This window comes from Hippopotamus amphibius, chromosome X, assembly GCF_030028045.1.
Source record: "Hippopotamus amphibius kiboko isolate mHipAmp2 chromosome X, mHipAmp2.hap2, whole genome shotgun sequence".
Lineage (NCBI taxonomy): Eukaryota > Metazoa > Chordata > Mammalia > Artiodactyla > Hippopotamidae > Hippopotamus > Hippopotamus amphibius.
In genome coordinates this window covers 22,466,561-22,489,957 of record NC_080203.1, presented here as the reverse complement: position 1 = coordinate 22,489,957, position 23,397 = coordinate 22,466,561, and the positions used below count along the sequence as shown (strand labels likewise).

The 23,397-nt window shown below is 36.4% G+C and overlaps 1 protein-coding gene across 1 annotated transcript in view; it reads right to left on the bottom strand.

Moving 5' to 3' along the window:
- The window catches only part of LOC130841389 (fibrous sheath-interacting protein 2-like), a 67,066-nt gene that overhangs the window by 6,000 nt on the left and 37,669 nt on the right, over positions 1-23,397 (bottom strand). Inside the window, exons 12-15 of the mRNA XM_057717571.1 lie at positions 16,649-23,045; positions 14,153-16,588; positions 3,623-13,005; positions 214-702 (exon numbers count right to left, since the gene is read on the bottom strand). Of these exons, the coding sequence (XP_057573554.1) occupies positions 214-702; positions 3,623-13,005; positions 14,153-16,588; positions 16,649-23,045 (18,705 nt within the window). The remainder of the gene's footprint in view (positions 1-213; positions 703-3,622; positions 13,006-14,152; positions 16,589-16,648; positions 23,046-23,397) is intronic.

The window sequence follows — 23,397 nt, the reverse complement described above, 5'->3', positions numbered from 1 at the left end:
ACTCTCCATGATCTGTTCTTCTTCAGTTGAGGCTCCTGGCTTCCTCTGTTAATCACTTCCCTTTTGTTGTAAATGTCGTCAGAGTTGGGAGAGACTGCCTGGATCTTATGCCCTTGTCTTCCTACCCAGTGTATATTACTTGTACTAAGTTTGTGAAACTCTCTACCCTTTCTATAGAAACCGGTCACTGGTAGTTACATTTCTCACACTTACGCTCAGTTGTGTCTTTTTCTCCCAAGAAGCGTTTCTATCAGTCGAGGATTTTGAGGTAGTTACATCAACTTTAGACACAGTTCTTATTTGTGTCTGTTCAGATTCTGTCTCTTTAGCTGGTGATGCTTCAGCAATTGTAGTTACGCTGGATTTGGGCTGACAACATTTTCCTAGTGAAAAAAATTTTTTCAGATTGCTCTTGCTCATCAGTGGCTTGGAGAAAGCACCTGTGCTGGCAGTGGGCGTCACGTCTTTTTTCACTTGATCTTCAAGTGGGCCTTCTGGAAATTCTTTTACAACCTCTTGTAAAACCACTTCATCTTCATCAGAAGTAAAGCTCTCTTCTGCCTTCTTTTCTAAAACTTCTTGACTAATATCATGAGTTATCAACCGAATGATAAGATCTTTTTTGCTTTGGACATCTTTTAAAAGCTCCACTTTGGTGATGTCAGGTTTTATTAAACTCTGAAATGAATTCCTACTAGCAGTCTGGAATTAAAGAGACAATGAATATTAAAAACAATCACCTTAGCTGGTAAAAAAAACAAACACCCCAAAGAGCACCCTAGCTCCTTCCACTGTGTGAGGACACAGCAAGAAGTCTGCAATTTGCAACTTGGAAGAAGGCCTTCACCAGTACCTGACCAGGCTAGCACCCTGCTCTTGGACTTAGCCTCCAGAACTGTGAGAAATAAATTACTATTGTTTGTAAGCCAAAAATTAAAAATTAAAAAAAAAAAAAACAAAAAAAACCAATCACCTCAGTCATTTTTGCTGTGCTTCTATTATAATAAGGCAACTTTCACATGGTGTCTAGTTTCAATTTATTAAAATTATTTATCTTCAAGTGCCTTTTACTTATATATTAGTGATATATTTAAAAGAAGAAATAAATGAAAATCACAAGCAATATTTGCTCATTTCTATAATTTCTTTTGCATTCAAGATTATCACTGCAGTCCAAAGAAGAGACCCTAAGGTTCTTTCTTTTGCTTCAGATTTTACCTTTTGCTCCCCAAGAAATACAAAAGGCACAAATACTTTACGTACATTGTTTTCATCATTTGCTTTGAAAGTTTTGTAACAGATTTAGAAATGATAACATGCTTTTCTAAACTTAATAGGGAACCAATCGACCAATCTAAATACAGAAATTTTCATGAAAAAAGACTAAGTTTTGGCTGACCTGAATTTTTTTTATTGCATTTTAATATAATTTTATTCTTTTTTTGACCTGAATTTTTAAAAATGATGAGTAATTGCCAAAATTGTGAAGGACTTTGAATGTTCACTCCTCACCCCTCCACACCCTAATCCTTTGAAAGTATTTTCCAAAGGAAGCTTCAAAGAGTAAATCTTCATTCTCCTCACCTCCCTAGTCAAATGTCACTTTCCATTTTGCAATATTAAAGACAGATCAAGGAAGAGACAGTTATAATTAAACAAACGACTTTTCCCATTTCTGTAGCCTTTTGATGATGCCACAGAATTTTTAAGTTAATTTGAGTTATCAATCTTAGATCTCTTTGTAACACTGCAAACCAGATTTTCAGATAAATGCTGCCTTAAAGGAGTATCTTTTGTGTAATACAAAAGTAAAGAACTTCTGTAAGAAATGGAAACACAGTCGTTCTTGATTATCTGTGCTGGTGGAGGGAAAGTGGTTCAAAAAATCAAAAATCATTCTATATGGCTTTGGAATGTGACACTGTATGAGCCTTTAATAGGCATGTGTCTGGTGTATTAGGAAGTTTTGGTACCTCCAAATAGTAAATGAAGCCCTGCTTGTGGATTTCTGACTAAGGAATAGCCCGGGAGTTGTCTGGGTTCCCTAAACTGATTTGTTCTTTTTTCAATCCTCATTCTGGGGATGGATGGCACTGCTATCCAGATAGCTGTAAGGCATCAAAACAGCTGAAATGTACTGCCCTATCTGTGTCTACTTTCCTTAAGACAGCTTTTGCTTCGCTTAACATTAGCAGGGGTAGTTGTTTTGGATTAGCTATTCTCTTCCAAGTGTCTATAGAGAGATAGTTAAAGAGATATAGAGCTATGAAGAGATAAAGTACTGATAAAGGATGTAAGAGAAGAAAGCAGGTAACCAAGAAGAGGAACTGACAGATATTTCTGCAGATGGTTAAGAAGTAATGACTTGGGAGTAATGTTCTACAGTTTAGACAAACAGATTTTGTGCCCAAGGAATTACTCACATAAAAATGAAGACTACAAAGTAAATGCTAATATAATTTTGAGAACCCAGAGAGAAAGGGACATTTTAGAGCTAGAAAGGACCTTCATCTAGTCCAAAAACTAAGGACCAAGGAGATTCCATCAATGTCTATGACAGTCTCAATATTTGAGACAAAAAAATACCCATCATGTATTCACCAGCTCTGAGACTTAGTTCAGTGAGTTGGAGAATAATGCTAAGGAAAACATGCTCCTAGGCTAGGCTCCAGGCAGGCTCGTTCTATAGAACTTTGCTCCGTTTGCAAGCCACAGGCTCATTTATACCTAGGGATTTTGGTATTAAATGAGAAAATGGGGCTGGATCAGTGTAACTCCATCTCCTGGCAACATCATCCCTAAGATCAGTAAACAGAACTAACTACTTTTTCAATAGTTGCACTGTACCAGGGACAGCATTTTGACATTTCAGGTCCCCTGTTATTGAAGTATTGATACATTTGTAGCCCAAATATGGAACTGCAGAGAAACTAGTTCATAAAAATAGCAGCATGAAGACAACTGGGTCTAGAACAAGGGTAGAATAGGAAAGAAACTTAGTACGTCCTCCTGAGGATGTAAGAATATGGAGAACTGGGAAAGTGTTATGTAACAAAAGTGAAATAAGAGAGGAACTCTAAAGAGCTTGCAGTCTAATGTTTGTTGATGAATGTTACTAAGTACACACAATACTACTGCGGAGCTTTAAGTCAGGATTTCAATCTCTAATAGAGGCTAGTTTAGCTGATATTCTAACTGACTCTTTTGGACCCATACAGTACCATCATAATGTACATCCATTAAAAAGAACTGTGGTGATTGTAAAAATTGCATTTCCTCTGAGCTGCCAAATGAGGACTACAATTCCAGTCAGTCCTGTTTGCTATTAAGGGTATATCTATGTACTCCCATTCTTCAGGACATGGCAGTTCAGTTTGACTGGCTAACAGAAACTAACCTGCCACTTTTACACTGAGCCACATTGCTGATGAGGTTAGTCCCAGGAAAGCAGAGGTTTGTATTGGAGGAATCAGAGTCCCCAATTCTACAGGACTGGGCAAGAGAAAATTGACCATGTTTTACAAATGCATTCCCGTAGACCTACCTGAGGAAGGAAATCATAGAAGGACAGCCAGGTCTCACTAACTGCTCATTTCTTTTCACCACTGCCTTTTGCACTTACCTCTAACGGCTTAACATTCAGTCGTCCCATCTGATCCAAAGAGATACGTTTTTCTTTCTTTCTCTCTCTTGCATCAGCTGTGTCAGTTGAGTAACTTTTCCCACTTATTGACCCTCTTCTCAGCGATTCGATGCTATGCCCGGTTCTAGCTAAACACTCCATCTGCAGCTTCTCAAGTGATTGTGTTTTTATAGAAATGACCCCTAAGTGTTCTGCAACAATGTCTGGATCAATATTGATTGGTTGTTTCCCACGGTGAGGAATTATCCTAACTGAAAGCTCCTGTTGCCTTAAACCTTGATCTAACTCTGTTTGCTCTAGCTCAGGTTCCATTTTGACAGCATGTTCCTGAGCCTTTTCAACAATTCGACCAACATCCAGATCACCAAAGAGATTAGCACATGAATCTTCTGGGCTAATTGTTTCTAACGGACAATTGGAAACTTTCCTGATAATTAAAGAAGCCACCTCTTTAGGAAAGATGTGGTTTGTGCTTTTCATGTCATGATAAAGTTCTTCATGTGTTCCAGATTGTTGTAGTACATGATTATAAACAGAATCGACCATCTGAGAAATAATTTCTGTACTTTCTGGATTTAAAAAGTTTTCTTCAGGATTAGCAGCTACAATACTAATATTTTTTCTGGAAATTTCAGCTGTCACGGATTTCGTCAATTGAGATGCAATTTTATTTAACTCAGACTTTGATAAGTTTTTAGCATCTTTGCTTGAGGCACTTGGCAACTTTACTAGTTTAATCAAGAACAAGGCAAGTATTTCCTCTAAAACCCTGGCATCTAATACAGCCTTTTTTTTGGATGAAGGCTTCTTCTTTGACTTAAGATCATCAGTAATCTTCACCACTTTGTCCATAATTTTGACAGCTTCCAGAACTAACTCTGAACTTGATGTTTCTTCCTCTACTTGAGGATGAAATTCTGAATTGGAAATTTCCTTCACCATTAAAAATCCTATTATATCAGAGAGGACATTGCTCTTACCCATTAAATCTTTATACACTGAAATGTGGGAGCCGGAGTGCTTTAAAACAGTATTATAAACAGAAGTAACTACTTTTTCGATAGTTGCACTGTCTGCTAAGGATACAGAGGACGATTCTTTGACCTGTCGTACTACTATAATCTGACTTTTAGAGATATATTCTTGGAATGAAGTTAAGATTTTTGTGCTTATTTTTTGCATTTCAGCATTTAGAGAACTGTTTTGTTCCTTATCCGCTTTTGGAAACATAGATAGAAGCTTTGACAAAAAACTTACAGCAATTTCTTCTATTATGTTAAAAGGCAGTTTGTAAGCCTGTGATGGCTGAGGCTGGGGAACTTCAGTGGTTTGGATAACATCTTTAAGGATATTTTCAACAACACTGTCAACTTCTGTACACTGGAATGGCGTTAGTTCTCCCAAAAAATAATTCTGTAACTGATTTCCAGTCACTTCCTGTACAACTAAATTAACTATGGCTTCTGAAAGGATTTTGCAACCACAGCTGATACACTTTTGTATTCTCTCTTGAGATCCAAATTGTGGCAAGAGATTATTATAAATAGTCTGAACCACTAATTGAATAATTTCATCATGCTTAGGATGTAAGGATTCTACACATTGTATATTCATATCTTCATCTTTGGAGATCTTTGTTATAACTGTACTTGCTAACTTCATTTGAAGGAAATCCAATTCTGTGTACAAATTATCATCGGATATTTCTGTTTTAGCACTGGCTACTACTGAGAAAATTTTTGATAGAAGAGAAGAAATTATCCTTTCTAAAAATTCATGAGGCAGCATTATGGTATATGGTGATGATGTTTGACATTCTTTGCAGGCTGTCTGGGCCACCTTATGGACCTTTTTCATAACCTCCTTAGATTCTAGAGGCAAACATACGGAATCTGGAACTTCATCATAAAGTAGCAAGTTTAGCCGATGCTGAAAAATTTCTTCTATTACTGCATTAGCTAGCCTTCTTGCTAATTTTTCAACATTACTATTTATATCCTCACAAATGGAGTCTTGAGATCTATATTCCTGCAAAATATTGCATATAGAGGAGTGAACAATCTTATTGACCAACATTTTATCAATTGATGGTATTTTAGCCATAAAAGGTGCCTGATCTGAAGAAGGTATTTTAGTTGCAGGTGCCATGTTATGCATGGGTGGTATATTATCCATAATTATCTTTTTCTTGGGAGGTCTTCTATCCACAGACTGTTCTTTTTGCCTGAGAGATACTTTATGAACTGATGAAATGTTATCCTCAGATGGGAGGAACTTACTTCCTTGATCTGGGTTTAATACTTTAATTTGAGCATCTGAAAACTCCCTTAACAGGGAATCAATCAGTTTCATAGCCATGTCATAGGTCTTAGTTTGATTTACATCATTGGTTACATTTTGACGTGCATCATCTGTATCCGGTGAGGAAGAAAAAATCAATTTGTTAACTATTTCAGAGATAACATCTTCTAAAAAGTTTGCAGGGAAAATCCCGGATTTATTTTTTGGTGGGTTCTGAGGATTGTCCCACTTGATAAACCTACTTTTAATCTCTTTATCTTTACTTTTCTCATTCTCTTCCCCTTTTGTAGGAGCATTTTGTTTAGTTGAATTCATTGAAGCAGGTCGTGCAAAATCCTTGCCATCCACTTGAGTTACATGTACTGCTTTATCACCTGGGGGATTTGGGGATTTGGAATCATCCACTGGTCCTCGGAAAGAAGATATTTCTAAAACATTTCTGTAAATGCTTCCAGGGACATTTGGGGCATATTTAGAATGCAAGACATGTTTGTCATCTGTAACTGTGTAAGCTGGAGAATCTCTCCTCTTCTCTTGGATCTCTCTATTTCTCACCTTGAATTTCAGAGATGGTAATTCAAAAGGTCTATCCACTTTTTTCTTGTCACTCTTCTTTTTATCATTTATTTTAAAATTTGGTTGGAGGACAACCTTGGTTTTTGTATCATCGGTAGCTGGTGAAAGATGTTGGTATACCTCATCACCTCGCCCTTTCTCATCTTTTCTAGTCAAATGGTCTTTCTTCTTGATTTCATTCTCTGTAAGTACTGTACCCAAATTTGACCCCTGAGTATCTTTACTTTTCACACTGGTTGTTGGAGAAGTAAATTTTAATATCTTCTCATTATTGTTTCCAATTGAACTTTCCTTTTTCTTTTCATCCCCTTTCTTTTTCTTTGACATACCTCCAACTGACCCTGATGCTAGGGTAGTTACTTTGCTCTTCATAATGCTACTTATATTGGTACATATTGGCTCTTGGGTGCTGCCTGTTTTCATCGATGTCTTCTCCTTTTTGAAGTTCTCTTTTCCATTAAGTGTTCTTCCATCTATTTCCAAAGTGTCCATTTTATCTTTCGGTCCTGAGGTTATAGGAATAAGTGTAAATAATTGTTCTAGTGAAGAAACTGCGTTCTCCTTCAAGCTTCTGTTTATCTTTGTAAAGGTTTTATATGGTAGGTATTGAACTCTTTGGATGATGCTATCCACATCTAGAAATGAAAAGAAGGTGGAAGACCAGCCTCCCCAAAAAAGTGGTTGAATCTTGAAAGCAGAGATTGCCTTCTTGGCTAAAGCAGCAATCTTCTCTATAACAGTGTTTCTTCTGTTATGTTTTTGAACATTTTTAGATCCATATATTTCTATTACCTCATCATACACAGAATCAGATACTTTATCAACTGTCTCTTTATCTATTGGTGGAAATGAAAACATTTTTTTAGCATTTGCTAGAACTTTAATTTCACTTTTCCTAAATTCCCCTATCAGGGCATTTGCAAATTTTATAGCCAGACCCATGACATTTCTTTCTGATATCTCTTTGTCCTTAGGATTTTCAGCAATACTTGGTAGAGTATAAAATTTGCGAACAAGGTCAATTACAACATCTTCCAAAAATGCAGCAGAGTATATAGAAGCTTGTGAGAAGGGCTGTATTTTTTCTTTAATGGGATTCAAGAGTTCAATGACATGGTCATTTTGGGGTAAGTCACTGGGAAATGATTCTTCATTACATAAAAATGGCTGCAGATGGTGGTCCACAATTTCCTTCATAATGAAACCAGCTATTCTCCCGAGGAATGAGCCTCCTCTTTTGCATGTGTTTTTCTGTGCTTCATCTTCAAACTTAATTTTTTTAATAACATTGTTACATATGGAGTCAACGAAGTTATCAATTGCCCCTAATTGCAAACTTTCCACATGCTCCTCTGCCTCGGCAAGTCTAATCTCATGTTCAGAAATTTCTCTTATAATATCATCAGTTAGTTTTGAAGCTGCATTTACAAACTCATAATCTGGTGGCGCCTCTTCCTTGTTTGGTTCTGTTTCAGTCTCAGATGAAGGGAACATATGTGCCAGAAGCTTGCAAATCATATCTTCTAAAAGGGAATGAGGCAATACAGCGATGCATGATGGCAAGTCATGGCTATCATCGTTGATGGTGTTGAGTACATTTCTGATGATGTTCTTCTCTTGGAGGGAAGAATAGGAAGAAGCTGCTAATTCTCCTGAAACTAATGACTCCACCTGATAATCATAAATTTCTCCTAACAGCAAATAATATATTTTTTTCCCCAAACTGACAGCATCGTTTTGTAGAGCTCTATAAATATGAACCAGAGATTGATAATCATCTAATATTTTTTCATAAATAATGTTGACAGTTTTTTTAACCATTTCTTTATATCCTTCTGAAAAATACAGATTTTCATCCAAGTGATCTGCAACTAAAATTTGTGATGTGGTGAACTCCAGCACAATTGATTTTACTAATCTTGTAACAATATGAGTAATGTTGGCTTTTGCTTTACATGGGTTTTTGGCAGCCGAGACATTATGTGAGAAAACATAAAGGATTTTGCATAAAAGCTCAGAAATTACTTCCTCCAAAAAGATAGCCGAATTCACAATGAAAGATAATTCTCTTTGTTTAGGATCTATGGCTCTCTGTTGATAAGTTTGATCCACTGTACCTGAAGGAAGAGTTTTATCTCCAGATAAAAATGACTCAAGATGATGGTTAAATACTTCCCTTATTATATAACTTGCTATTTTTGTAACAGGTATATTACTTATGCCTTTTTTATCTTTTGAAGGAGACTGGTATAGATTTGAATAAGAAATGTCATTATAAATGGCATCAACCATAGCCTGGATATCTTGTTCTGAAATCACATTTTGCTTTTCACTTCCATATTTAATAATGCATATTGCATGTTTAGAAATTATTGACATGATTTCATTGATCAGTCTCACAACTGTGTGGCTGAAGTCTGACTGCAAAAAGTATGGGTCTTCTGCACTGCAGTTCAGTGGACTTAACTGAGATAAAACCTGAGTGACTATTTTTTCCAAATGTGTATGAGATAATATGGTGGTATATGTTGTACAAGTCTGTCTTTGGAGTCTTGATTTACTGATCGCACAATGAACTCTCTTTATCAAAACATCAGCATTGAGTTTTGAATATGATTTAAAAGGCAGCTTTGCTATGAAATATGGAGGAATTTGGAAATCAAAAACTTCAGCCAGGATAATTTTAGTTACTCTCTCAGCCAATGTCTTGGTGTCACTGAGAAAGTCCTTATTAGGTTCCAGTTCATATTCTTGTAAAACTTTGCTATATGCCATGTCAATAATTTTTATCACTATGTCTCTGTCTACTGGGGGCAAGCACAATTGTTCCTTTGCATTTTCTAGGATGCTAACTTGAACTTTTGAGAATTCTTCCGTTATGAAATATATAAGTTTTTCAGCTGTTTCCAACAGTTCTTTTTCTGAATCTCTTAGTGATTTTGTTTGCACAATACCTAATACCCTGTGGAATATTTTGCTTAAAACCCCAGAGATCACATCTTCCAAAAAGGCTGAGGAGTAAACACTGGCAAAAAAACATTGCCTTCTTCTCATAGTATCAAAGTGTGAATATGATGAAGGAAATGACAACTTTCTGTACACCAATGGATGAAGATGTTGTTGACAGATATTTTTAATGATAAAACCTGCTATTCTATCAATAAGAACATTGTCACTGCTTGTGATATTGTGCCCAACTGCTTCTTGAGACCCAGAGTTTTGCAAAATGTTTCTGAATGTGGAATCAACGAGACGCTGAGCATCATCCTCTGAATAAACAGATTCGGTTTCATCTTCATCTTTTGAAAATCGAATTTCATGTTGGGAAATTTTTGTCCTAATATCACTGATTAACTTTGAAGAGATTTCACTGTGATTGATTCCTGATCTGTCTTTTGGAGTTTCACTGCATGGAACCATGTTAGATGAGGAAGGAAATATTCTAGATAATAGTACTCTGATTATGTCTTCTAAAAATGTGTACGGCAGCAAGGTGTTATATGGAGATAAATGCTGGCTTGGCTGGGTAGGTTCAGTGATGCCGCTAAAGATGTTCTGAATAATGTTCTCTGCTGTTAAAGTAGCATTAGAAGAAGCCAACAAATCCCCAGAAAACAGTGGGTGAAAAAGATAATCAGAAATAGCTGCTACAATTAAATTGGTAATATTTTCTGCAAAAATATCGCTGTCTTTGAATTCTTTACTGTCAGCCTCAGGGGCAAGCCCATGCTGTTTCAGAACATTCTCATAAACTGAATTGACAAGTTCATCCACAGTGTCTATATCTACAGTGGGGAATGGCTGCTCTTGGTCATCACGAAGAATGCAGATTTTAGCATTGTTAAAATGGTTGTTTATTGAGTTTATTATTTTTGGGGTAATTTTATCCAAATCACACTTAGTGTTATGTTTTGGATTGAAGACCTTTGATAATAGCCTGGCAACAATTTCTTCTACAAATGCTTTAGGATAAAAGTCCAAACCTAGTGATGATGACTTCTGGGGTCTGTGTGATCCTGTGACTTCACTGAGAACCTCTTTAACCATATTCGATATTTCATCCAATGGAGTCGTTGAATGAGGTAAGCCCTCTTCACACAAAAAGGGTTGAAGATGATTTTCAATAATCTCTTGAATAATAAGACTAGCCATTCGGTCAACCATAATTGGGCTTTGGCTTTCTATACTTTTCTGTATTGACACAAGTGAGCCACACATCTGCAAAATATTATTATAAACAGACTCCACCATATTTTGAAGGTTTTTTTCTGCATATGGATATTGACAATTGTATTTAGTGAGCCAAATCTTATGCTTTGAAATGGCTAACAAAACCTTATTTATTATACAGTTGGATATCTCATTAAAATCTGAAGTCATTAAGTATTTCCTTCCCAAGCATGAATCCTCGCTGGGTGGAGGAATGAGCTGAGATAATAGTCTTCTGATGACATCTTCTAAAAATGAGTGTGAAAGGATGGTAGTATAGCCTGTTGAATGTTGATCTTGGTAATTAAGTTCACTCAGGTTGTTTTGAAGTTTATGTAGTATATTTTCAGCCTTGAGAGGGTAATATGAATTAGGCATGAGCTTTCCTACAAAGCACGGTGGGAGTTGGTAGTCTACACTCTCTTTCAATATGCCATTAGTTATCTGTTCTGCTATTGACGTGGCAGCACGTGCCAGATGATTGCCACAGGTAACTTGCAATGCATAGTCCCACAATACATCATTATAAACAGAGTCAACAATCTTACTAACAGTTTCTTTATAGATTGGTGGAAAACATGTCTTTTCTTCAACATCCCGTAAAACAGTGACTTGAGCATTATTAAACTCATTCACCACGGAGTTGACATATAATATATTCATCTCATTGAGCTGGGCTTCAGTGATATTTACATTTTTGCCTTGCACTGAGGTGGTGAGATTAAGAAAAATGTCTGCAATTATTTCCTCCAGAAATGTGGCAGGGTACACTCCTGTGTTCATGCCCCCTGGATATTGCATGTTAAGAAAAGCTGTTGCATTCACTTCCTTTTTACCTGGTCTTTGAAGAGGAGGTAGAGAGGGGAATTTTCCTGAAAATTGCTTACCAAATGGGGTTTGCATTTTGGAATGAATCACCCTAAGATTATTCAATGATCCTGTCAGAGGCTTGCTATCATAACTCATGAATCTCACAGTGTCTTTACCCTGTCTTGATTCTTTTAATTCTGGCCTTTTTGCTTTTCGGAAACTAGGAGGTCTCTCTCTTGTCCTGTATGTTAAATGCTTGTTTGTAAGTGGTGGACTTCTGGGAGGTTGCTGTATACTGCATGACAATTTTTCCATTAAGGATTTTACCAAGCTATGGGAAATAATACTAAGCATAGATTCTTGATCTATTTCTGCCAGATTTTCCAAAAGGTCTGAAGTGTCATATCCTTCAAATGGTAAGCCACGGTCCATTATTCCCTGGCAATAATCCTCTACATTTTGAAGTATGCTGAACAGTTGATGTTCTGTCGATATTTCATCAGAAAGAGGAACATTTGTAAGGAAGTTGTTGGTTGCGCATTCTTCTAAGAGTATTCTAATAAGTTTCTCACACACAACATTCAGAAGAAAAGCTGATTTGGGGGAGAGCCCTAGGTTATTTCTAGGAAGTCTATGACTTTGCTGGTAATTTGAAGATAGAGACATTTCTCTTGCTATTTTACCAGAATCTGTATCCCCATTTGGGCACTCATCTGGCAAAAACAAATTGAAAACAATACTGAAAATTTTGTTGACTACTTCTTTGGATTCATGAGTTTTCAGGCTGCCAACCAGAGTATCTAACTTACATGCTAGAGAATTTAGTTTATTTTTCTGTACTAGTTGATTAATTTGGTGATAAGGAGCTGATTTCCAACTTCTGGCACCAATCTGTTTTTTCATGGTTTTGGTTTTGTTGCAAATGGGCAAACTATGGCTTTTAGGTGTGGAGGGTGATTTGTTTCTTCTTTTGCTGTCAAGATGATGATTTATTCCTATTTCTTTGGACAGAACATGGATCACTCCTATTAAGAGATCCTGAAAGAGATCACTGGAGTCAGCCACAGCTGCTTTTGGGCAATAAATATATTTTGCTTTCACAGAAACCACTTGTGTAACGTCTGCCTTTAAAATGTCACTATTTAAAAGGATTTGAATAATGATTTCAGAAATGCTTAAAGCAAGTCCTCTGATAGAAATTGACCGACTCTCAAACACTTGGGAATGAACTAAAATAACCTTGTTAAAAGTTGCATCTTGGTTTTCCAGTGATTTCTTGTTTATTGTTCCACCATCTTCGGTGCAATCAGAAATGCTTGAAATTATATAGGAAATAACCAATTCAGTGAGATGTTCACAAAATTGATTAAGTGAAGAATCACTGTTTGTGCTTCTTAGAGGCTGTTTTGATTCATATTTTTTGCTTAACAGTGTGGAAATAATAGATACTTTTTCATCAAGAGGACCTTGAAACAGAAAAATTGGTATTTTTAACATGCATTAAGGAAAAATGTTGACCATTCGAAATACTGGCAATATTTTATGTATGAATTTCACTTTGGGTATACCTCACTCAAGAAATAGAAAAACCTAGTCAAGAAAGGAATGAGAGATTTCTTCAAACATCTATTTCCCACCTGTGGAATCTTTACTTCTTCTGGGAAGCCCATTTAGAATTCAAATCTCTAATTGCTGGTTTCTTCCTTAGATAGCTATGTTGCTTTAAGAAGCTGGAAATCCTGGGGCAGAGAAATTATTTCTAGCTTTTAGTGTTACAAGGCCCTAGGGTGATTCTGGAGATATCTAGAGATCTCATATAATTCTTGAAAAATTCTTGGCTATTCAGCTAATTATCCCATTTGGGATTAAATAGTATATAATAAATTGAACAGAATGAAACTGCTGATGTTTGAACGTTCTTGACACATAAAAATGGCTTTTTCATATGGTTCAACCCAATATATGCATGTAAACATTCATAGAAAGGGAGTGCAGATATCATACTTGTAAGCATGGGTTTAGAGTATCATACCTAAAAAGAATCTAGGTCAGAACACTGGAACATAAACAGAACAAGAAGTTTAACGCCACTGTTCTTATAAACTATCATCAATGATTGCAGACTTGAACTGCATACGTCAAAAAGAAGTTGGATCATTACAGTCAATTAACTATGCATGAGGGCTGACTATAATGTAAGAAGTCTTTTTTTAAAGAAACTTTAAAAAACCCTTTTGGAACTTTTGTTTGGGAATTGCCTTTAGAGCAGTTGTACGTCCCAAGCAAGACATCATTTCATAGCCATACCTCATGCGTAACCAAAATATCCCACTTTAAATTATGCCCATTGAATCTCATCTGTAGATAGGGAAAACTGAAAAACACTCTTCTGTATAAAAATTATGTAAATGGGTAACATTTTTTCTTTTAGCATACTGATCAGTTGAAAAACACACAAGTAGATAAACAGCTACCCTAAATCTAAGGCTATTTTCAGAGAAGCAGTGAATGTAGCTTCTTGCATGTGAGGGTTAAAAAACAAAACTCTTAAAATTATCATTGACTTTTTTCCCTAAAATGATGCAAACTCTTTATAAGTCATCCCCCACTCACCTCTGGTTTCAAAGTTCTTGAAATGTGTGACTACAGATGTCGTAACATATCTTGCTACTAGATGGATTTCATGCGGTCCCAGCTCCTCATCTGCAAAAGCAATGACCTCAGCCTTTTCGAGAGTTGCTATTTTCTCTAACCTTGGGTACTTATTTTTCCATTTTTCCAGTAAAGTGGAATCTTCTCCACTTGCCACAAAGCTTTTGTTTTCTTCTTCAGTTTCATAGCTGTTTCTTTTTCCCCATATTTTAAGCAAGCTTTTCTCATCCTTTTGTTGTTCAGGCATTACAGAGAAAAGCCTTTCCTTTGATATAAAAAATGGCTTCATAGTTTCCATTCTTTCTTTAGTGTGTGGGGTTTGACTTGTAAGGCCATAACTCAACAGTAAGGTATTGACAATATTTTCTGCAGCTAAACATATTTTGAGTGGAGAAATGGTTGTCTGTATTTGGATTGGCTCAACAACTGGTTTGGGGGGCTCATAGTGAAGCACTCTTTGATTTTCACCTTCTTCCATTTCTCTGAAGGACACCGGGTGCTCCAGTGCTGCTTCTGCAGAGTCACTGGATTTCTGAGATGATTTTTGTAAGACAGTGCCTTCTGGGAGAGAGCAGTTTCCTTTCACAGCTTGATCAAAATGACTGAAGACTTGAGCTTCACTTCTAGAAGATGATGGTTTAAGCTCTGATTTGAGCCCTTCCATTGGCTCTGTGGTTTTAGCTGAATTTCCTGCAGAGTATCTGACATACGAAGGTATATTTGAAGAAGTCTTGTCCTTTATTTTTATATCTTCTTCTGAATAAGACAACGAGCCAGGGATTTGCAGAAGATCATCCCGGGAGCTAATTCTGTTTAACTTTGAAGTGGACATTCCCATTCCAGTTGCAAATCTGGACCAATTAACAGTGCAGACATCTGTAGCTCCTTGGAGCAGATTTTCCTTTGGATGACTTTTGCTCATCAACTCATAGAAATCAGTGCACTGGTCCATCAGTGTGCTGATGATCTGACTTGCTACAATGTTTTCTTCAAATGTGCTAATTGATGATGGTTCCTCTTGGCATTTTTCTTTGTCTAGTTTGTTCTTAATTATACTAAGCATGTCACTGACTGTATTAACAGTATAAGTAAGCAATTCTGAATGGAATGAGTAAAGCTGTTGAAGGGTATTCTGTATGTTTTCCTGGGAAATCATACTACTTGATTTAGATTCATCAGGAAATTTATTCAGTGTTTGTAACTTGGGCAATATTGTTTTCATTAATGGTTTCTGTTGCACAGCAAAAAAGTTTTCAATAGGTGTTCTCACAATTTCAGAAAAAGCATACATAGAGACATGCTTAAACTGTAGGTCTACAAATGACTCCAAGATGTTCAGAACCCCTTCCAAGATCTCTTGAGCAATTTGGTGGCCAGAGCTCCCCAGTTTTTTGTCTTTCAACTTTGTGTTATAAGTTGGTACATCGAGATTGTTTGTTCTCAAGGAACCACATTTACTTGTAGCAGCAGTTTCTTTCTTGCTTTCTAGTGTTTCTTTACTATCCATTGTGAACATCTGAGTCAAGGAGCACAACTCTAATTTTTCAAATAGTTTTCCAACAATTTCCTGGCCAAATATATTAATTTGTGCTTGGGAATCCTCAACTCTAGATGCAGCTCTTTTAAAATTATGGTGCCTGCTTTCACAAGGCTCAAGAAATGACAAATTTAAAAGTGAAACAGATTGTTCTAATTCTTTTGTTTTCATTGAAATTTCATTCAAAACAGGCTCAGCTATCATCAATAGCTTATATTTTTCTTTATCCATGTCGCTTGATTCTGTTCGCCATTTATCAAACATTTGTTTAAAAATATCTTCTTTAGGATAGATTTTTTCTAGTTGTGAAGAAGCACTCTCCAAAGAGAAATGGGCTTCCGGATTTGCAAAAGAGATTGTACTAAAATACTCCTGTGAAAGTTTGAGATCATCTGAGTATGGGCCTTTTATTGGATGGGCCAAATTATTCTTTGTAGCATATAATCCTTGCAAAACTGCATTAACTATTTTACTTGCTATCTCAATTTGATCAGAAGGTACAGCGTTTACATTTACCATTGCTCTATTTTGTCTCACCTCTTGAAATTCACTCACAATTGTTTCCAGAATATTACTTACTATATCCCTGGCATATATTTTTAGTTCCGTAGTGGGGAGTTTTACTCTCATTGAGGGATTTTTGGCATCCCTTATTGATAGCATGTGTGGTAGCCCAATGGAAGTCTTGGATTGGTTGCCTCTTAGAGTCTTCTCTCCAGGACCTAACTTGGTTTTGCTTTTTGCTTTAGCTCCACTAGGTCCTAGCTGTGGTTTTGTCCCAAATTTAGCCGAAGAGGTAACTTTTGATTTTGTTCTAAAATTTGTTTTAAAACTTGCTTTAGGGCTGCCTTTGGGGCTAGCTTTAGAACTGCATGGCCTCAGATATCGAATTTCATCAGAGTGACCTTTAGGGGATGAACTCTCTTCTAGATTCAGCAAAGCAAAATCTGTGATCTTTTTGAGAACCTTTTGGACCAATTGTTTGCCCAGTCGCAATGGAGAAAATTGCAATGAAGTGTTTTCCAATGAAGTGACACTTCCAATACCTGTGTAAGGATAAACTTGTAGTATTACGGGTTCAGGGGGAACACTTCTTTTTTCTGCTTGTTTCAGTTCTCTAAAGCGTGATGGACTCATCAGTAGTTCATCACTGCCAGATGCTTCCAATTCTCCCCTGGTCTCACTGTTTTCATATAAAGATGTCATAATTATTGAGAACACTTTTCTGAAAACACTTTCAACTATGTCATTTGCAACACTGCTTATACGTGACTGGAAGGCTTTTTTTTGTGCTGATGTTTTAATTTTAGAATCAGACATAAAGTGGGGGAATTCATTAAATGGAGGCCAATGGTCTGTGTCTTCCATTACCCTTTGATATACCTTCTTTAAAATTTCCTTAACTACACTTAACAAAGAAGTTGTTTTTTCCTGTCCAGATTCTCCATTTCTAAATATTTCTTCCAAAGTCCTTCTCTGGCTTTTTGCTTCTGATATAATTTGGTTTTGATCTGAGTATTTTGAAAAAAGAGGCAGTTCAGTGTTGTCTTCCATTTTTCTTTGACCTGGCAATATTTCATTTTGTACAGCTAGTTGTGTAAAAAGACCAGGGTCCTGCTTTGAGTAAAAGCCACTTGACTTTAAAGATATTTTATCATGTAAACTCTTTAAGATGTTGTTGACAGTTTCACTTGCAATGATGTTTTCTTGGAATGAAGTATTGTTTTGATATGTATACATCTTTTGGATTTCTACGTCTATGTCATTTTTTATAAGCGTCAGAATGGTACTGGCGATTATGTCAGCATATTCCTTAAGACTAACTTGCGATATATGAATTGCAGGTCCATGGTTTTCTCTGTAATTAGCAAATGTGTAATTTCTGACTTCTTGACTGAGAATGGTTTTAGCTCTTGGTATTTTCAGGATATTCACATCTAATGGCGCTTGGTTTGATTCAAGAAATTTGCTGTCATCTTGTTTATAATTTGTAAATTCTGGGCCAACATATGGTTTTTCTCTAGTCTCCGTATCAAGAATAAGTAGCAAATCTATTCTTTCTGTGGCAAAAGACTTTAATCTATTTAAAATAGTTTTAGTCATGAAGTGAGTATTTTCCTCACATGGCTCAGGAGCAGATTTCTTGGCATCTTGTTTCTTAAGTACAGTTGTCTGATTATCATCAGAATAAGCTGATTTCAGCTGTATATCTCTTTCCTTTATTGCAAATGGAAGTCTCTCCCTTTTCCTTTCATTCACTGAGTCTATAACAGGAGATTGTTGACGCTCTGCTTTGGGAAACGCGTCAGAAAATATCAGAGCTGGCCTTAGAGAAATAGAATCCTTTGCATTTACACCAAGCATGATAGCAGAAGTAAGATTTTGAAGAACAATATCCACCATATCATTGGAAATCATAGCAACACACTCCTTAGGAACTAAAAGCCTAAGAATAGCCTTATTTGCATACTCGGGATCCCTTTCAGAGTTTGTTTCTAAATGTCTCCCACTTACATTACATTTAAGAGTGGATACAGCAAGTGGGAGATTATTCTCATCTATTGTTTCCTCACAGATGTCAATTAAGATACCCTCGATGGTATCCAGTATTTGAAACTGAAGTTTTTTTCGATAATCACTTTTATTGAACAGCTTTTCAACAATATCTTCTGGCTGACTTGGATCAGTCTCTCTGTCAAATATATTTTTTTCATATTTGCCTTTAGTAGACACAATATCTAACATTGTGTTAACAACCCGACTTGGAATACCTTCAGAAGCCACAACATTCTGAATTAAGAATGGACTTTTTATTTCTTTTTCTAACTTATGTTTGATTCCTTGTAATATTTGTCTAGCTACTTCTGTTGCATATATATTTAATTTAGAGACACTCAGTTGACATATTGAGGTGGTCTTTCCTGATTTATTATGATCTACTGGGCAACAGGAAAATTGGTCATCAGAATACAAATCTTTGGTTGATAACCATGGTTGGCTTAAAGCAGTCTCATCCTGTTGTAAAGGTAAGACCATCGGAACTGTAAAATTGATCTGAGGACAAAAGAGAGCTTTTACTTTGGAACTAGCAAATGTTTCTAAATTTGTTACTACTGACTGTATAATATCTTCAACTACATTTATTTTGGTCAGTTTACCAATATCGAATGTGGACTGAAGTGTACATGGATTTCTGTCCAGTATGGTAGAATAAACTGGGGACTTTCCTCCACTGGTATGTTCAGGAAAAGAGATATTTGCTGGAAAGGTGATAGTATTATACCTATTTTCATTTTCATTTCTACCTGTCATGGCAGCAGAATAAAGTTTTTGAAATATGGTTCTAACAACGTTATCTGCAACAATGGTTACATCTGCTTCAGACACTAAAGGGCCCATTGTTGTATCCAGGGATTGAACAGATGTTTGAGCAAGTGGCTCATCACCAGCATGAGGAATGTCACATAAATGAGACTGGGGAAGAGGAAGCACATTTAGTTGATCAATTAAATCATTCTGAAAAATTTCATTCAAAATAGTTCTTATAATGGGCACAACTGGGGACTTTTGTGGCTCTTTGAGTTCTACTTCAAATTTTTTTAGTGTTCTTTCTAGTTCCTGTTGCTTAAGAGAATGTGATTTAGTTTCTTTTTCTGTTGGTCTTTCCTCTCCAGCACTTTCTTTCTCTGTATCTGCAGGATCTTCTAGATATGACTCTGGATCAGCTCCTCCAGGAAGAAAATTTCCATAGACTGGCCTGTATCTATAATTTTCAATGCCTCTCTCTTCTATTTCAGTTTCATTAAACATATCTGGAGAAATTGCATCTAAAATGAAATTGACTAAATTCTTAAGCATTTGTTTCTCTTGTAGTGGCTTGCTTATACGTGTTTCCAAATCTGGCAAGCTCACATTTAATTCAGTTTGAATAGCTTTCAAAATAGTAGTTGACACTTTCTTTGCATTCATGTATAAAGTTGACCGCAGTAGTTTTTCATGTATGTTAGCACAGATGTTGGCATTTTCATTCTCCCAGTATGTCTTGCTGTTCTTTTTATTTCCACTGATTATAGCGTCCAGAGTTTCTAAAGTTCTATTGACAAAGTCTTCCAATTTAGCAGAAACCATTTCAAGGATATCTGAAGCCATGGTTTTCAGTTTATTTAGATGCTTTTCTTTTGTGGTTCCTGTTTTGGGGGCAGTAGTTTTTCCCTTATTGTTAGTCACCTTTTGGCTACCTGGCCAGGTCACATTGGACAACATGCTGGAGATTATGTCAGAGCATCTGCTCATTTCCTCAAGAAGCAAAGCAAATGACAGGCTGTCAGTGTCAATATACTCTGAGATAGCTTTAAGTTCTGAATTTTTGAAAATGCAGTCTATCTCAACACCACATAGTTTTGAAACAATACCTTCTAGAATTGTACGAGAAACGAGCTTAATATTGGACTGCAATGTACTGGTTGTTCTCAAGTTCTCTGTATTTTGCTCATCAGATAGGGGAGAATGTGGATGGTCTCCTACGAGCTTGCATAACATGTCATATAAGGTATCTCCAATTCTATCTAACACTTGCGGTCCAGTACATTGGTGAACTTCCTCCTGCATGCAAGGGCAGTGAGAAGGCAAAAGTTTCTGTTGATCAGTGCTGGGGGTTCCATGTGAGATTTTAGACCTTAGCTTATCTGAAGGGAATAAAATATTGCTTTTATCTGTGTTTCCACTTAAAACTTCACAAATGCAAGTTGCTAATGAACTTGTCATAATGTCATTATTTAGCTTTGTGACAACAGAGTCTAATTCATTTTCGGTGTCAGCGAAAAATCCTCTATCTCTAAAGTTCCTGGGAGGGCTACTCTTCCTAAGATTTAGATTTTTCTTATTGTATTGTAGTTCTTTCTGGATAGCATCCAAAATGATTTTTACCACTTTAACTGTGTAAGCACTAAGGTGAGATGGAGATGAAGATTTCTTGTCAGGTTCAGGCTTTGAATGGGCAGCATGGCTTTCTGGTTTGAAGCAGTTTTGTAATTTTGGACAAATAAATGAGTTCAACTTCTTAAAAACTGTGTTAATGACCTTATCGTTAATGTAATCTACAGGTTCAGATGTTGAGCCACTTGCTTCAGGTTCTAACCAGGGATGTTTTGTAGAGTCTACACCAAGTGCAGGTAAAAATTTCATCTTCCTTTTACTATCAAACCATATTTCTAATGGCTCTTTATTTGATACATCAGCATTATCTAGAGAAGTTTGATGTACTGATGAAGAATGCCCGATAATGTGACTAGAAGATATGTGAAGTATTTTTAAGATAGCATCTACAATTTCTTGAGCTACCGTATGGATTTCTGACACAGAGAACATCTGGTCCATCCATTCTTGATGTGACAGATCTTTTGGTTTTCCTGAGATAAGAAATGAAGTCTCTCTATTATTTTTATAATCTAAGTGATCAGAGAGCCCAGAAGATATATCTTTGAGCGTCTGTGCTAAAATATTTCTAACTATATTTTCTGAGGCTTTTTGTATTTGATACGTTTCATCTTGGCTGAAAAGTGAAATGTCTTTATTCAAACCTGGCTTGTCCTTAAAAAGGTCCTTATTATTAAAAATTGAAAGGTCAGTATTAAATCGACAATCATGAAGTGCTACTTCGTCTTGATAAGCAGGCTTTGTAGGTAAGTTCATATTTCTTTTGTATTTAAAACCAGTATTTCCCCTTGTTAACCAGTGATCAGGAAACTGTTCTTGTAATTTTGCTTTTTCATCTTTGATAGATGAAATCAATACATTTTCTACAATTTTGTCTATTTCTTCATTTTCGTCTTCAGAATAAAGGACCATGCCAGGAACATTAATAGGTGGAAATAGGCACCCACACCTAGGAGCATTAGCTACTCCAGTGCTGATGAGTCTGTTCTCTTCTTCAGTGCCACAAGGACTGTTCATTCTGGAGTGTCTGCTCTTTTGGTCATTTGTTTTCACTGGTTTCTGATGTAGCTGAGCCAAGATATCATCAAGTACCTGAAGGATGATCACTGTTTCTTCAGTTGCAATGAGCCTTTCATTATTAAGTCCAATTTGTATATAACCTAATATAGTGCTGATTGCTTCCTCTATATAACCAACCAGAGAGGACTGGGAAAAAATATTTGACACTACATTTTGTATTTCTTCTTTGCCAATCAAATTGGCAGATTCAGGTTTAGCACTGGATTTCCTTTTGCTGGCTCTTTGAAGGAACATATATGTTGGATCTTCCCTGTGTTGCTGATAAGCCTGTTCAGTTGTGATTTCAAGATGAGCAAGTTCACTTTGCTTAGAAGATGCAAGAGCCGTCAGCTTTTCTAAAATCATATGAACCATATCCTCTGCAGTATCATTCATGTTTTCCAAAGCATAAGGCAGGGAAGCTTTTGAAGTTTTTTCTTTTGGAGAAATGAAATATTCTCCACTGACTAAGTTTGGTTTAAAGTGAACTGATACATTTTCTTGTGAAGATTCCTCAAAACGTTTTTTCTCAACTTCAGACTGTAGCTTCTCAAGCACATTTTCCATAATCTCATCAGCTGCTGAGGAAATATCAACATTGGAGAGCAAGTCTCCTTTGTCAGTGTCTGTTGGGTCAACCAAAGTGTTGGCCGTAACAGAGGAAAGGGTGGGGATGGTCTGGGTTAAATCAGACACTATTTCATGAAAAACGTTTCCTAAAATCAAGTCAGTTTCCTCTTTTAGGTGATATTTAAAGTTAACAAAAACATCATTTGACTCCTGCATCTCATTTATAGCTTTTGCTTTTTCATCAGAAGACAGTGGGCATTCTAAGCCATCTGTTTCAGTGGCAGCATCTTTACATTTCCTTGTGCCTGTTTCAATCAGTGCAACAAGGTGACTATCGGATTTACAGGTTTTAAGCTTGCGGGGTTCAGATGTCTCATTATATTTAGGTTCGAGAGTTTTAGGTTTCTTTTCTAAGTGTTCTTCCCTATGATATGTTCTTTCTACGTCTCTTCTTTCTTTATGGGCAGAAGATGATTTTGATGGTGCCATTGGTTGCCCTATTGACCTGTCAGATGCCTCTGTACAGGGCTCTGCCTGAACCATGTTACTTGTTTCATATAGAAATGTTTCACAGCATGTGCTACAGCAACTCTCACTATCAGAGGAGAGGGTGGAGTCATCAGGCATTGGGTATGTAATATTTTGCGACCTTTCTTCATATTTTGTGATGGCTGGGTATAATACACTGGTCACGGCAGCAACAACCCAGGTCATTATATTTTGAATTATGCTGTTCAGTTCTTCAGAAGTTACCTGGAAAGGAGGTGAGCAGAGATACAAGAGAAATCACATATGAATTTACTCTATTTTAGGGACAGGGACTAACCTTTAATTCCTTATATCAATGCATAACTGGAATCCAGCCATGGTGTATTGAGAGAACATAGGAAATCTATTTAGAACACCAGATTAATTTCAAGTGGGTTTATTCTCTATGGCTGTGATCTATTTTTTGAATAAGATTTCCTTTGATTCAAAATCCCTTGGACCCTATAGTTGTGCTCTTAAGTGTGTAGTTATACCACCACCTACATTGTCTAACTGTTAAATATATTGTGCAGTGCTAAATACATTGCACCCTTAAAGCTGTCTGTCTGTTTTATCT